Here is a 17,281-nt window from a genome sequence, read left to right as displayed (position 1 = left end):
CCTCCCCCAAAGACACTGGAAAATAATTGCTTAGTAAATTAATCATGGCTACATTAAATAAAACACAGTGGTTAATGTGACTCTAGCCCTTTGAAGAGCAGTTAAGTAGAAGTTGGAACCCACATTACTGTAAATTATTAATGAGTTTCAATAGCAGCAGGTTATAAACAAGATCATTGCTTTTGGCCCAGTGCTGCGACGTCACAATTTTTTGAGAAGGCCTCTTTCTTTGGAGAAGAGCTGGTTAACTGGCAGGGACTTCAGAGTCCTTCACTAACACATACACATGATCTGAATATTGTACTTATTTGACAAATTCAGCACCATGTGTTGTCACAGAGTCTCTGTGGCTCGGTGCCACGTCCAGAACCTCGGACTACATCTGGCTGTTACTGTCTGCCGTCCGAGGCGTATACAACCCAGCATTCGTTATTGCAGTTAGAAATGTGGTCCCGATTACATTCTGCTTTACAAATAGTCTCCAGCGTTTGCAGGCTGTGAACCTCTGAGGGGCAGAGACCACGGCCTATGCATTCTCTGGTCTTCTACAGCACCTTTGTGGGAGGGGTGGCTTGTATATTCCAAAATGCTCATTAACTGTTTGGACTGTTACAAATTAAATGGGAAAATCTTAATTTTATATAGCTGTATTCCAGCTAGAACCTTCAAAATGGACAGATCCAGCTGACCCATTTTACACACACACACAACCACTCACACGTTTATATAGAAATATATGTCTATATACATACATCATATATATTTGTAAAATTTGGAATAAAACTACCTTTTGCATTCTATCATTGACATTAAACACGTCCATGCAAAAATACTCCTTAAGCTTAAACTTTTCCAATTGGCTGTTCAAGGAGAGTATTGTGAAGTCCGGGGAATGATCGCTCGATAAGCTAAAAAGAAATGATGTTGAGGGCAGGAAGCACCCAGATAGCTGATTTACAAAAAACAAGAAGGCAGAAAGCAGAAAGAGCCCTGGAGAGAAATTGCCTTTTTTTTTTTTTTTTGAGACGGACCTCTCGCTCTGTTGTCCAGGCTGGAGTGCCGTGGTACGATCTCGGCTCACTGCAGCCTCCGCCTCTTGGGTTCATGCCATTCTCCTGCCTCAGCCTCCCGAGTAGCTGGGATTACAGGCGCCCGCCTCCACACCCATCTAATTTTTGTATTTTTAGTAGAGACGGGGTTTCACCATGTTGGCCAGGCTCATCTCTAACTCCTGACCTCAGGAGATCCGCCCGCCTTGGCCTCCCAAAGTGCTGGGATTACAGGCGTGAGCCACCGTGCCTGGCCTAGAAATTACATCTTAACTTTTCAGTTCTATCAGCTGATGTGGGCAGCCACCCCGCAACACTGTGTCACAGGAGATTGTCAGGGGCGGTGGCTGCGGAGGAACCCAGGACTCCAAAGCCTGATCTCTAGACCTGAAGCAGCCTGACCTCGGCTTTCAACCCCCCTGAATCTGTTTTGTCCATCTGTAAATAAAGAGGTTGGCCTAGATCCTTTAGGCTCTGTCTTTCAGTGAGTTTTATTTGCCTCTGACCAGCCAGCTGGAGGCTTTCTGAGCTCCATGCGGAAATGTCTGCATATCAGTTGCTCCCCGCCTGATGTGAATTTTGTGAAACTTTATATGAGTTGAGCTTTGCAGAATGCTTTGTGTACCCTGGTAAGAAGCTACCAGCTAATGTTACAAATATATATTTTAAAGTCTGTAGAAAGGTTTGATATCAAATTGATAAATGGCAGAATCAAGTTGTTCAGCTTATATCTGCACTCCATTTTTGGATGCCTCAAGAAGAGGTTTTGCACAATTTAAATGGTTTTCTTAGGGCTCTTGAGTGCCTGTGATTGTGTTTTGAAAGGAAAAAATACCCTGAATGTTAAGGGTTGCCCTCTTTTTTCTTCCTTAGGTTATCCCGGGTTTTGGAGGAAATACAAAAGACTGACTGTAGCTTCCAGGGACAGGGCCGCCATGTTGTTATTGCCCATGTGTTTGCATTTTCCTTGGCATTCATTTTAATTTGTATTAATTCTTTACTGCTTCCTGGACCCTCCTTCGTCTCCGCAGTTGCCTCTGGTTGGAGTATGGGAAATCTCCACAGAGTGGGTATGACACGCTGCTGTGGGGAGACAGGCATGGAGCCCCATCTTTTCATGGCCTCTATGCTTGGACTTCTGATTTTTTTTTTTTTTTTGAGTCTCACTGTCACCCAGGCTGGAGTGCAGTGGCATGATCTTGGCTCACTGCAACCTCCTCCTCCAGGTTCAAGCAATTCTCCTGCCTCAGCCTCCTGAGTAGCTGGGATTACAATCATGTGCCACCGGGCCTTGCTAATTTTTGTATTTTTAGTAGAGACGGGGTCTCACCATGTTGGCCAGGCTGGTCTCGAACTCCTGACCTTAGATAATCCGCCCACCTCAGCCTCCCAAAGTGCTGGGATTACAGGCATGAGTCGCCATGCCCAGCCCTGGCTTCCGATTTGCACCTTTGGTTTGTGAGTGTGGCTAGGTGACACTGAAACACCCAGGTGCAGGTCAGATGATGCCATCACTGTGTGTGGCTTCGACAAGCATCTGGAAGCAGTGAGACCCACCATCTGGACATAAGTTCTGACTTTTCTTTTATCCAGACAAACACTGGATGCAGTGCCTTTCCTGTATCCTCAAACCAAAGTAACAAGGAATGACTTCGAATGTGGCTGTGTTTCTTCCCAAATTCCCAACGCAAGCCAAGGCTTTAACCATTCTTACTGTTTCCAGACACCGCTCTCTGTTATTCAGTGTGGAAAATTTCAAAAGATACTAACAGATCTCCTGTTTTTCACCCTCCTTCCCAGGCCTGGACTTTCTCCTTTGGGGGTTGTGAACAGGGGTACCTGTGTTGCAGGACATGGTTTCGTGTCACCACATCTTTATGACACCAGGGCAACTTTTCAAGTCTTTTGTTTTTGTTACAGTCATAAAGTGCCAGCATTATTTCAGGCTCCAGTGGCTTTTTTTTTTTTCTCCTGAGACAGGGTCTCGCTGGGACACCTAGACTGGAGAGCCATAGTGGGATCTCGGCTCCCTGCAGCCTCGACTGTCTGGCCTCAAGTGATCCTCCCACCTCAGCCCCGTGAGTAGCTGAGACTAGAGGTGTGCGCCACCACACCCGGCTAATTTTTGTATTACTGGGCTTAGGCAATCCATCTGCCTCAGCCTCCCAGAGTGTTGGGACTACAGGTGTAAACCACTGTGTCTGGTCTTCTGGTAGCCTTTTAATAAATATTTTTAATTATTATTAAAAATACCAGGTTAAGACCGGGAGGGGTGGCTCATGTCTGTAATTCCAAGATTTTGGGAGGCGGAGGCGGGCAGATCACTTAAGGTCAGCAGTTTTGAGACCAGCCTGGGCAACACGGTGAAACCCTGTCTCTACAAAAATACAAACATTGGCCAGGTGTGGGGATGCGTGCCTGTAGTCCCAGCTACTTGGGAGCCTGGGGTGGGAGGATCACTTGAGCCTGCGAAGTTGAGGCTGCAGTGAGCCAAGATCACGCTACTCCACTCCAGCCTGGGCATCCCAGCAAGACCCTGTCTCAAGAAAAAAAAATTATTTATACACACACACACACTTAAATAACAATCTAAAAGTGAAACCCTATCTCAGATCACTGCTACACCTCCAGCTATATAAAAATGAATTCATTTGTTGTGTATGAATAAGAGATCACCATGAATTCCTTTGTGATGTATACTTCTTTTAAGTAAGCATGGAAAAAAAGATCATGTCCAGCATGATTGTAATTAATCACAACATCACTTTGATGTTGGGAGCGGGCAGCTATAATCTTCCCTCTGGAATATGCTTGAAAAGAACATGACGCAACACACTTTTCCCAGGGAGTGACGCCAGCAGGGGGGATTACACTGACTTATCCAAGATGTCATGGGGGGAAGTGAGGAAGGGCAGGCTCGTTTCCCAGTACACTGGGTGACGATATCAAGACTCTCTTGTGTCCCCGTTAGAGCATCATCTTGCTACAGGTTGTTTTGTGTGTCTGCTCTGTCAGCAGGTGCCAAGTGCATTGTGCAGTCCCACGCTAGGCTGTGCCGCTCAGATTACAGTGAGAAATAGGCCACTACCAAATGTGACTGGCATAATGAGATTTAAATATGCTATCATATTTATGCATGCCTTTAAACACACGTTTGGCTTTCAAATTTTGAGATTTTCTTTTCTAAAATGATTCACTACAATTTTTTTTTCTCTAAGCTTCTGAATCTGGGCAGCTTTAGGAGATGAATTTTAATATTAGAACACCATGACAATTTTTTTTTGTAATTGATTGAAGGCTGGTTCTACAATCCAGCAGTGATAAAACCTAGGAATATTTACCAAATATTATAAGGCACAGATAAGCAACTGTTATCTATGTGTCTTTTTTTAAAAAAATGAGCTACAAACAAGTAAGTACAGAATAGTTGTGTCTTCTGCTTCCTTACATCTCTATCACAGTTTCCTGTGCTTGTTATTTTCTGCTGTGTCCAGCCTGTCCCTTAACGCGCTGTTTCACAGAAATGCTTTTCACGTTGCTGGTTTCTTATATGATTTTTCCATTTCTACTCCCTGCCTTTTTTACTTTTTAAACTTATATATATATATGGCCAGGTGTGGTGGCTCATGCCTGTAATCCCAGCACTTTGGGAGGCCGAGGCGGACAGATCACTTGAAGTCCCGAGTTCAAGACCAGTCTGGCCAAAACATAGTAAAACCTCATCTCTACTAAAAATACAAAAATTAGACGGGCATAGTGGCGTGTGTCTGTAGTCCTAGCTACTTGGTGGGCTGAGGTATGAGAATCGCTTGAACCCGGGAGACGAGGTTGCAGTAAGCCAAGATCATGCCACTGCATTCCAGGGGTGACAAACGGAGACTCCATCTCAAACAAAAGAAACAGGAAACACACACACACACACACACAGTATAGACAGAGAGTATGATATCTCTATTATTTCCATTTAACCTGTTATTTCTAGTGTTAGGTTTATAGCAGTCAAACATTTGCAAGGATGTGCTGTTCACATAGCCCCTCTCTTGGGAAGATCTAGATGCAATGGCAATATGAATTTCAGAGAGAATTCATATTGTAAGGCTGGCTTTACTCATTCTTTCATTTATTGGATAAATATTTGAGTGCCCACCATGTGACAGGCACATAGCTAAATTTAGGTCCACAACTTAAAAATGAACAGAATTTTCTGCTAGGAAATAATGCAACGTAAGAGAGGAGGCATCCTGTGTCTCAGGCAAGAGTGGAAGGGAAACGGGTGGCTCTTTGGGCTGATTCTCACTGTCTTGGTGGGCTCAGGTCTTTCTCTTCTCTCCCCTCTTTTCTATTTTGGCAGACTCCAGGCTCAGTCCTTAAACCAGATTTTCATATCATCACTTTCTCCCTAGAATTTCTCTCTCAGAATCCACAGAGGAATGAAATTAGCAGTCAGAGCTGGCACATCCAATCTTATCTTGAAAGTAAGAAACCCTCCCCTGTGATCTTGGCATTGTCTCTCTGAGAGCAATCAAACAGATCAGCTGGAGATCTCCTTTCGGTGGGATGGCACAGGCCATTTTAAATAGTGTATTTTCTAAAACGTCTTGCTGAGGCATTGTGGCTCTGCCATTTAGAAAGAAAGTAACACCCGTGCCTGTGTGCACTGGGCGCTTCCTTCCTCAAGTGAGGTGTTTTCTTCATTTAGGATTAGGCAGAGAACCAGGGACTTCAGATTGGGTTTCCTCTTTTTCCCTCTCATCTTCCTAAGTTCTTTTTATGTCTTGCAAAGCAGTATTACAAAGAAAAAAAGTGCACACTTACTTACAACTTGTCTCCAAGAACAGCAGGCAATATGTTATGTGGTCAGTTTCCGGACAAAGTATTTCCTACTCCTCCCTCTTGCCAGTGAAATTTTACTATCCAGCAAGCTCAACAGCCCTTTCCTATCCATCTGGTGTGTGAGTAGAAGAGGCTATCTGGGTGTGGCTCAGGGAATATATAACCATGCCTTTGCTTTTCTTGTTTTTTTTTTCTTTTTGAGACAGAATCTTGCTCTGTCTCCCAGGCTGGAGTGCAGTGGCGCGATCTTGACTCACTGCAACCTCTGCCTCACGGGTTCAAGCAATCCTCCTGCCTCAGCCTCCTGAGAAGCTGGGATTACAGGCACCCATCGCCACGCCTGGCTGATTTTTGTATTTTTAGTAGAGATGGGGTTTCACCATGTTGCCCAGGCTGGTCTCGAACTCCTGACCTCAAGTGATCCGCCTACCTTGGCCTCCCAAAGTGCTGGGATTACAGGCATGAGCCATCACGCCCAGCCTGTTTTCAAAGTACTTTCACATTATCTCATTTGATTCTTATAACAACTGTGTAAAACAGAGGTAGTATAGGGTAAATTTCATTTATCTGCATGCTCTCTCTCTCTCTCTATATATATATGTCTTATCTTGTTATGGTATTTAGATAATGTATAATCTATATCATAATATAGATATCATGATACAGATAAGGAAACAGATTCAGAGATGTTCTGATTCTTCCATAAGGTTTACTATCAGCAAAAAGTAGAGCCTCATCTGGAACCGTATTTTTTGGAACTCTAGTTAGGTGCTGTGTCTTTGGTGTGCAGAGTGCGGGGCACAGCGGTCAGCCATGCGTTCGTGTCTTTTGATGAAGTCCTCATCTGAGAACAGGTGTGACGCTGTGTGCATGCGTGCACGTGACCCCTGCTTCAGGACAGCTGAGCAAGGGAGGCCTGTGAACTAGCCTTGCATTTGCAGTGGCCCAAGGCCCAGGGCCCTGGGAAGCAGCAGTGAGTACAGGCAGCAAACGGGGATGCAGGTGGTGGCAGCATCTCGGGCTCAGCAGAACGAAGAGCAGCAGCTGGAGTCCACTTTGGGAATGGACCACGGCCCTATGAAAGTGACCTGGAAGATGTCTGGAGCTGGTTTTCATGGCCATTGCTTTACCTTCACTCCCGGTCTCCTTTTCTCTCTAGTGTCCTACTGCTTTTTCTTCTCGGCCCTCTCACGACCTGACCTCCCTCCAGCCTCCCCAGCTGCACGTGCCAGAACAGGCCCACGTGGGACTGGAACCACACTGAGCGTGGTGCTCATACTCAGTGTAGACATAGCGGGGTGAGCAGGAGACGCAGCCTGCCCTCAGGGTCATCTGCACAAATCAGAGGGCTGCCGCTATCTCCTGCTCTACAACATGTACGTACCCTGAGCTTGCGACCAAAGACGTTAACTTTTCCTTGGGCTTGCTCTTTTCGGAATCTCCACTCCACCACGTTTTGGCCGTTCTCACCAGGCAGAGTCATGTTTCTTTTGGCGACAGTCGGATTAGCGGTGCCGGCCAGAACGTGCGGCTCTGTCTGGTAGTGTGAGTCCAGGCCGCTGGCATAGATAATTCTAAGGGAGCCATCGTAACCAATCTGGTAGCTGTTTCTTAACTGATCTAAAGAACGAGAAGCACAAAACATGAACTATTAGATACGGATTAAATACTTGGCCGGTTGTGCCCGTTTGATGGGATCTAAATTTCTGATTGAGAGAAGGGGAATGAGAAGAGCCGGATGAGTTGAAATAACTTTCACTTTCATTGTTCAGATTCCTCAACAGGAGTTGGGATAATGACCATCTTTTCTTTCTTATCCTTTCTTCCCCCCTCACTGTGAAAAATAACAGTCCATCCCAAGTCATATACTGGACCCAGTGCCTATGGGGACAGGACTGTGGGTTTCTTGGTCACACCTGTGTTGGTGCTTAATGCAGTGTAGACATGTTTTCAAATAAAACAGATGATTGTGTAAAAAGAAAAAAAAGAAACAAAACAACTTTGATCTCTGGCATTTCATGCTGTCAGAGGTTTGGCTAAATATTAAAGGCAAACTTTAGGGGAATTTGAAGTCCTTCTCCAGTTTAATAGACTTCTTTTTCTCATTTGCCTGATGAAATGAGAGCTCAGCCTCTATGGGAAGTGCACTAAATAAATATTTTGTAAAGAGGCACATATGTGGTCTCTGAGGAGGGTGGTGTATACACCTCCAAGGTCTTGGAAGACTTCCCTCCCTTGCACCCAATCCCTGCATCTCCTGTCAAAGATCCTTTGAAAGGATTAATATCTATACCTTGAATACCAAAAATAGAAAGCAATGTTCCCTCTGAAATTGACTTCAATAAAGGAAGACATTTTATATTTTACACAAAAAAGCTCATATTGTAGACTACTGCCTCAGTTTAAAATTTTTAAATAATATAGGATCATTTGGGGAAGAAATGAATTCTAGAAATAGCAGTTGTAGATGGTTACAGAGATTACTTCATGGAACAGGTAAAAAAAATGAGTCAAAAAGTTGAATACGGATTTACTAATTATTCTTTCTTAGAGTTGTGAACTCACAATTACAAATGTCATTGTAGACAGGATTTTTCAAATTTAGAAAGGAATATGGCAAGGAGCGTCCTTTATGGAGATACGGCATCCAGATGACTATAGATGGAATGAAAAAATGGACATTCCAGGCATTACATGAATGTGTAGTTGTAATTTGGTTTAAAATTTCCATGATATGCAGATTAAAATACTGCATCATATATGGATTCAAAAAGTGCTATGTCTCAAAATACTGTACTTACATGGTGGTCAGAAGACCTGCTCTGGAAAACTCTTAGGTGATGCAAAAATTGTCTGAGGATGCATGTGAAGGGCTGGAATGAAGTTGTTTTAATACATGGGAATGGAAATAGACAGTATTCCAAGGTTGAGAGATTATTTTCTATGTGGTTTTAAAATATGTCTATATAAGTAAATAAATATTACATATACACTGTAGATTATGTCACCAATATTTCTAGAGGTTTATATTTTCATCTTCCCTTTTCTGGTTCATCTTGGAAACTGGGTGTTGGCACATCCTATCTGGGTGCTGGTGGTACTTTAAAATGATTCGTTTAAAATGATGCTTTCATGTTTACCTTGAACCATGGTGTAGAAAGAATCGATCGAGGACAGATTTGAAGTGATGCTGACATCTTCTTCTCGACTAGATGACTCGATGTCCACTGTGATGGCCTTGTCCATGTCCCCATGCAGGTTTGTGACCACTCCAGTTGGAAACGTGACGTTTGTCAGACGACCTTCACTGTCATAGCTAAATACAAGGGGCATTAACTCGGTGTTAAATAGGAAACTGCAGTTTCTTCTGACTTATAAATACAATGTGTAGCAATATTAGTTGCACAAATTTGGAGTATTTGTCTTTGTGAGTGAGCGATGCAGAGTGAGGACTTCAAACATGCTTTGAAGTAATCAAAAACCTGTTTAACATAGAAAAACCTCACCGGTGAGAACACGAGTAAACAGACCAGCTCTCCGTCTCAACACACGATTCTTTGAAGTGTGACCAAAATCCTCCTGCACATCTAATTTGCTGTTTCAATGGGAACATGTTTGCTGATATTAAATTCCTTCGTATTCCTTCATATTTTCTACAGAGCAGATTTAATTCACTGTTACATCGGTTCTTAAAGATTTACTGACTTACTCCCTCGGTGGCAGTACAGTACAGTATGTTTACGTGCATGTATGTATTTGCATATGTAAAAAATCCTTTTAGTATCTTCAGACATCCTCAACAAATTAATAAAGTAAGAACCTTTTAAAGACTTTATTTCTCAGTGATTGACATACTTCATAATGGTAAATTAGAGCTTGAATGCTGGCAGTGGTGATGATAACCCATCTTGTCTACAGTGATATTGCGAGAATGGGGGATATCTTGCATGACGATTTACTGTGTTCACTGAAATGAGACGCAATCTTTCCTGACATTTAATGATTATTTGTTTTTTTATTATACGCTTACTCTTTTTAGCAGACAAATACAAGAGGAACTTATAATTTGAGTGTTAAAATACATTTTAAAAGCTGTTCTGTGCTCATAAATATGCATTACAGAAGCAACATTTGACTGAAGAATAGAATTTTTGTGACTTTTATATTTGTGGCAGCACCAGAGAAAATTTCAAAAATGACAGTGTCGTCTGAATAAAGAAAAAAAAAATGCAAAATTCTAGATGAGAAATTAGGGGTTTCTTTGGGACCACAATACACTAAAGGATTTCAGATTGATTCTAAGACTCCTTCACTAACTGAAGGTTCCCAGTGAGATGGAGATCTGAATCAACATCCTACTTAAAATAAGCCCAGACACAGAACTAACAGAGAAACAACACTGTTAGAGAAAGACAGGTTACCAGGGGAGGAACAAAGTGACAGGGGATCATAATCATAGGTGAAAACATGGGGCAACACAGGAGTGAGGAGTAAAAAAGGTACTTAGGTAATATTTTGGAATAAAGGGATAGAGAAGTGTTTTTTTTTTCTTTCCTTTTTTTTTTTCTTTCTCCAATTTCACTTGTTTATGAAATAGGGAGTTTTTAGTGAAACATTCATTTTGAAAAATGTGATTGGTCGTTAGGAGAAGATTCTAGGTGAAAAAGACAGAGAAGACTCTGCCAGGACAATGTTATAGTAGAAAGAGGGAAGCAAGAGAGGAGGAAGGCGAGGGACGGAGGTCTGTTCAGTGCCAGGTGATGAACTGATCCTATTAATTCCGTGGGGACAGTATCGGTCAGATCATGGGTTTGACTGACGTGATCTGACAACCTGCCACGCTGCTCAGCCAGCGGCAGGAACGGGCACTCAGGAGGGAGAAGCCAGGGATGGAGACGCAGAGGAAGCAAATGCACCATTAAGTGCAATCATTGTTTAGACTCACAAAAGGCAGAGCTGAAGATGTCCTCCCCACCAACCCAAATGCCCCTAGCAAAGGAAGGCATAAATGAAAGAAATCCAACAGAGTTTATTGCTGTCATCACTTTTTTGAAGAAATTACTGCTCTTGAAGAAACAAACATGCACTGGTTTATTTATAGAGCAAGCAGCACAGAGTTACAGAATTATTGACAAAACCAGCGTAAAGTTCTGTCGTTACATTTGGTGTAAGTCTTGCAGCACATTACACATCTCATAGTACGATGTGAAGAACGTGCTATTGGGTTAAAAAAAAATAACGCCCTTTTGAATGCCTCTACACAGGAGAATTCTGTATTGTACTATTTTCCCCCCTTTCGGAGATGGAAAATGAAAATATGAGGCGGTTAGCTGACTTGATCTGGCTCTCACTCTGTCTCTTGACTGGACCGTAACTGGAACTTTTGTGCAGCTGACCCCAGGCCCATTAGCCCTCCTGTAGATCACAGTGCCTGATGTAAAGCTGGGAACTCTGGCTGTATATAGATGGTACCGCCTGCAAGCAGCTGGCTGATTCATTCTCCTCTGCCTTTTTTTGACCCTTTTGCTGGTTTATATTTTCTAGCCTCATTCAATCTGAAGCAGAGACTTCACCTTTCTCCTGTAAAAAGCATTTCTGCAACCTCTGACTTTGCTATTTCATTGGCTTTGCCACACGTTCCGTTCCCTGCTGGGCAGGCATTCTGTATCACAGGACCCTGGGCACAGGGAGATACAGCCCAGGAAGCTGAGCGTTCAGACTCTCACCTATTAGCCTTTGGTTCTTTGGGAAATAAATATACAAGTAACCTTTGCAGGTAGTACAGTTAGAATGACAGAGGGTTAAGCTGGGATCTTAGTGGCCCAGCGTAACAGGTTAGCCCTGGAAGTTCTGAATTTGTGCCTTCCAAGGAGTAGTTGAACCTAAGTGCAGGCACTAACAGGGCTGAAGTGTTTGCACAAGGAAGGCTGCTCCGGCGTCAGGGTCCTCAGAGCTCCTATCTAACCCGGCACCCAACAGTTTCAGAACAGCCTTTCTGTGCGAGCTAAAGTATGAGGATATTGTGAAAACAAAGAGAAGTCTGGGTGAGCAGAGGTCACATACGTGACAATTTAACTATGAAAAATGAGGGTCCTGTGAGGCTACCGTTCACCAGAGTGAGCAGAAGGGGAGATGTGTTCATGCTGGCTTAGCTGGGGAAGAGCTGCACCCAGGTGGGGACCAGGCCAGGCCCCAGAACAGACGTGGGATCAGGCAGTCGGCGGGGGGCCCGGGTGGGGCTAGGAGGGCTGCGGAGGAAGGTGTCAGGGGGCGCAGGGGCCCGGCTGAGGCACAGTAGCCAGCACGGAGTCATACTGGAAGGGAGCCTTGGGTGGATCTCCTCACTGGAGAACACGAGGGGCTGAAGAAGGTTTAAAGAAAGCGAGGTTTTCATGAGGAACCTAAGGTGGGGGTGAGAGTGGCTCCCTGACTTGCCAATTTTACAAACCACGAAAAAAAATCAGGGATCAACAAGGGGTTTTTAAATTAAAAACGACTACCTGTTACTCCCATCGTTTCATAAACAAGGCCATTTAAACATATCAAAGAGAGGCGGGACCTACCTTCAGGGTGAGTTCTTTCAAAAGAACTGTTTATTATTATTATTATTATTTTTTTTTGTGTGAGACAAGTCTCACTCTGTCGCCCAGGGTGGAATGCAGTGACACTCGGCTCACTGCAACCTCTGCCTCTCGGGTTCAAGCAATCCTCCTCCCTCAGCCTCCCAGGTAGCTGGGATTACAGGCCCCCGCCACCACGCCCAGGTCATTTTGTATTTTTAGTAGATACAGGATTTTACCATATTGGTCAGGCTACTCTCAAACTCCTGACCTCAGGTGATCCACCCGCCTTGGCCTCCCAAAGTGTTGCGATTACAGGAGTGAGCCACCACACCCGGCCAAAAGCACTGTTCTTTATTTACGTATATATTTATTTATTTTTTTTGAGACAGAGTCTTGTGCTGTTGCCCAGGCTAGAGTGCAGTGGCGCGATCTTGGCTCACTGCAACCTCCGCCTCCAAGGTTTAAGTGATTCTCCTGCCTCAGCTTCCAGAGTAACTGGGATTACAGGCGTCTGCCACTGCGCTAAGTTTTTTTTTTTTTTTTTTCTTGTATTTTTAGTAGAGACGGGTTTCACCATCTTGGCCAGGCTGGTCTCAAACTCCCTACCTTGTGATCCACCCGCCTCGGCCTCCCAAAGTGCTGGGATTATAGGCATGAGCCACCGCGCCCAGCCTAGGACTGTTCTTTAAAAGCAATGAATAAAGCTTTCTAAAACATTCTCCACATCATTTTTTTTTTCCTTTCAGTGTGGACGAGTAAAAACTTTTTCAAAAAAAAAAAAAACAAAAAAAACAAACAAAAAAAACCAAACTTTTTCACAGATTAGCACCTATGTCAACAGAAATGAAAACAAGACAAAGGAATGACATTAAAAAAGCGACCCGGGGACTCTGACTAAGGGAGTGAAAGAAAGTCAGTCTTCCAAGACGACTGGCAGGTACTCCCATAAGCATCAGGCTAACTCTTCTTTACCTCGACAAAGGAAAACCAGTGCACCAACGAATGGCCACCTAGCCTCTGAATCACTCTGACTCCAGGTCTTCAAAAGCCCTTTCCAACTACTAGATATGCCTCCGGGCAGATTCTCTGCTTATTTGCAACTGTGTGGCTCAATTGATTGTTGCTCGGCCTTAGTGGTGAACTAACCCTGCCCAGCTTGTAGATTTGAGAGGCAGTTTTCTTTTATTAGCTTTTTGAATGTACAATGCAATAGGCTCCAGGGAATTTGAATAGTACATCAACTTCATACCCTCCATTGCATTCCTCTGGCCTTAGCCTCATGGTTTCAAATTCATAACACACAGCACATGCCTTCCTGCTCCTGCCTGGCCCCTCTTTACAAAGGACTCTCGCTGGAAAGGACAGACGTCCTCAGGCTCTCTGTGACCTACCGCTCTTTCACTGATGGGATGCCCTTATCTGAGGTTTATCTATTTGTTCGTCTTTAATTTGGATTGCATGTTTGCCTAGACTTGCTGTTTTAGTTTTTGTGGTATATTTTTAAATCTCTTTTTTAAGTTTCCTAAGTAATGGGATTATCGACAAATGCCTCAGAGAATAGCAGCCTCAGTCATTCTCAGCTGAGAATGCTACATTCAACCTGACATGACATTTTCTTTCTCTCTGCCCCTTGCAGATGTGAAGCTCCTAACTTTTTCCTTTTGCTTGGTAATATCTCTCAGATCTTTATCTTTCTATTCCCAGAGCTGCCCTAGACTTTTAAAATGGGTCTATCTGCCTCTTCCCATATGCACTTATACCAAATCAATCTTTTGAAACACCATGATTATAATACCTTTCTACTTAAACATCTTCAGTAGATGCTCAACAGAGAGTAAAATCAACTGATTTAGACTGTTACCAACCCAATATCAACAGCCTATTGATACTGCAAATTTATTCACGTGGAAACCATTTGCAGTTCTCGAAAACTTTCTTTACAACTTGACAACGGGAGTATTTATCGTCTTCCCCATAAAATGGCTTCTTTAACCAAAGGTTATGTTTTTAAAATTATCTTCTGCTTTTGAGAAAAATATGTGTCAATGAGAGCACAGCTTTAGAGCAGCGCCTACGCCAGGGCAGAGAAGTCATTCTAACTCTGGGGGCGGGCTCGTCTGCGGAGTGACGTGCTCTTTGTCCCTTCTGTGGAGGGTTGGTCCGGAATTCAGCCTGACCCTGAGGTGGCCTGACTCAAAGACGAGACCAGCCTATGTCGTTACATATATACTGGCGGCAATGCCCTCCCCACACCTCTGTCATTTTCACCTAGGAAAGCTGGAATGAGAGTCAGTGAAATGTGACTGCTTTCTCTGGTCAAAACCAAGCCTGTTCTGGGCAGGCAAGACAGCAGCAGATGTTGGTTTGGGTTCATTCTGAAAGCCTCCAGATGGGATAAATGTTCAAGTTTCCTTATGAGTGGGCCTTCCCTGGGATCTTCCGCAGGGCCATCCCAGAACTAGCCTGCTTTCAGAGCTACTTAGTGGGTTCCATGGGTTTGCTTTCAGACTTGGATCCCAGTAAGAACTCACATGAAGGACTTAATTAACCCATCTTTCTCCCACTCTCACTATAATGTATATGTGTGTGACGTGTGTATATAGTATACGTAGTGTACGTGTGTGTATAATACACACACACACCCACAAACACACACACACACACACACACTTTACACAGAGGGAGAATCTAATAGAGTTGCTTAGGTTCAAATTTCCTTCTATAGTTTAACAGCCAACAACAACAAAAACAAACAATCCCCTCCATCTTGTCACCAGTTACCACAGTGCTTTTCCCACAATGCTAATTTGTAACAGCCTCTTATCTGTTGTTGAGGTAAAGTGGAACACAATGACTAACCCTGTCATGACTAAGCATGTAGGCATAAATCACTCCTGGATCCTCCTTCCTGAGGAGGGACATGTGCACAAACAGCGAACGTGGAATGGCGGGGCTGATGCGGAATCTTAATGGCAATAATGTGATTTGCAACAGCAACATCAAAAGATTTTACATTTAAGTCTTCTGAGAAGCAACCTGCGGTTTATGTATTTTAACCATTATCTCATAGACAAATCATAATTTGTAGCGAGGTAGTAAGAAATCCTCAAAACTCAGGTTCTGGATAGAAAATGCTTCTATCACCAAGGGAAGTAGAACAGTCGCCTACGCCACATCATGGCACCACCGGATTCTCCGCTGCCTGCTACCTACCTGTCATCAAAAATGGCAGGGAAAACGCGAAAGAAGAAAGAGACAGTATTATTTTATGTGAGTCTGGTCTCGGTGCTAAGGGGGTCCTGATGAGAAAGGGGTGAGAATTGTATGGGGTGGGGGTGGGTAACCCCAATGTGGATTACTTTGTTGCTGCTGCATTTAATTAGGAGGTCTGGCTGATGGGGCGAACTCTGACCCCCGCTTTGCTCCATAGAACCAGAAAGGGTAGCAGTCTGCAGTCAAGCTGCTATTCTTTTTTTTTTCAAACACCCCAGCTAACATGAGTTCAGAGGCATGTAGACAAGGGCAGAGCCTCCCCCACTCCTCTCTGGTCCAGCCCTTTTGAACACCGAGCATAGTGATAGATGGTCACAGAAACGACATTTTCTTCAAGGATCAAATTCAAAAATAGCGACCCAATGCCTCTTTCCTTTCATAGTCATTACCACATCATGGAGAACTGACAACGTGGTAACGCTCAGCGCTGAAATTCGCAGGCCTTGAGACAAAGGCATCCAAGGCAGGGCATTCCAGAATTAGTTCCCGTAGGGATTCGAAGGATTCTGGGTTAGCCATCATTAAGAGAAGAATCATGTTTAAGCCAGTCTTTTTTTTTTTTTTCTTTTTTAAATTGTTTATTGAGTGAGGAAGGCTGACATGGGTAGGATACGCTTATTTGTTTAGCAATCCGGTCTTGAAATGGAGACCTCCTAGACAGCTGATGGCAAGGAAAATTTTTGCTCCAAAGAATCTGTAAAGCGGACTGTGCATGCCCTCATCCTCCTGGATTTATTCCATGGGTCTGGAAGTGCTCAGAGGAAAAACTCCTCCTTCTCTTTTGTTCTCCTTGTATCCTGGTGCTTGTTCAGCCGTACACAGACCCACACACCCTGGCAGTGAGCGAGGACAAGGAGGGCTGTGGGAAGATTCTAGTAAGTGGGAAAGATTTTTAAAAAGTAGGTGCCCATTTGGAAAGAGAAAATTCTATTTATTTACTATAAATTGCTATTTCTACCACCAACATTAACACATAAGATACTAGTGTGACTGAAATGCAATATGCATAACTGTTTTAGCAGAGGGAACGTGGTAATTTTGTCAAGTGTTGTTTCTTTTGGAATACACCTTGACAGGGGCCTGTAAGAAGGTGGAAAGAAATGGTAGAATCACATATTTTCTTTTGAATAGGAAGCGATTTTTAATTACTAAGGAGTCTTTTATGTTACAGGTGAGGACAAGAAAATCCAGAGAGGTGCTCTGACTCTCCCAGTCATGCAGTTAGGAGTAAGCAACACAATCGGGACGGGAACCCAGGTTTCTAGTTTCATCTTATGAGTGTCAACGACTTGGAAAACGGAGGTGAGTAAAGAGGAAAGGGGAAGGAAAAAGAGTCTAAGATGAGACAATATGGAGACTAAGATGTTACCTACTCACAAGCTTTAAGAGAGAAAATGAACATTGTGCAAAGTGCAAGAAGTAAGGCGAGGCAGAGGAATGACCACATTTGGGCAGTTAACGAGCAAAACGGAGCAAAGAAAGAGGATCAAACACAGAAAGTGATGCAAAATACAAGGGAAGACACAGATTGGAAGATTTCAAAAAATGAGGGATAGAGCATCC

General features: G+C 43.6%; 1 protein-coding gene across 18 annotated transcripts in view; it reads right to left on the bottom strand.

Annotated features, from left to right (window-relative positions):
* The window catches only part of TENM3 (teneurin transmembrane protein 3), a 1,046,942-nt gene that overhangs the window by 12,334 nt on the left and 1,017,327 nt on the right, over positions 1–17,281 (bottom strand). For all 18 annotated transcript variants that reach the window (XM_008000348.3, XM_073017739.1, XM_073017738.1 and 15 more), the window contains 2 exons: positions 9,023–9,198; positions 7,267–7,502 (listed from right to left, as the gene is read on the bottom strand). In XM_008000348.3, the coding sequence (XP_007998539.3) occupies positions 7,267–7,502; positions 9,023–9,198 (412 nt within the window). The remainder of the gene's footprint in view (positions 1–7,266; positions 7,503–9,022; positions 9,199–17,281) is intronic.

This window comes from Chlorocebus sabaeus, chromosome 7, assembly GCF_047675955.1.
Source record: "Chlorocebus sabaeus isolate Y175 chromosome 7, mChlSab1.0.hap1, whole genome shotgun sequence".
NCBI lineage: Eukaryota > Metazoa > Chordata > Mammalia > Primates > Cercopithecidae > Chlorocebus > Chlorocebus sabaeus.
The sequence above is the reverse complement of the archived record's forward strand: the minus strand, read 5'-3'. Positions and strand labels throughout refer to the sequence as shown.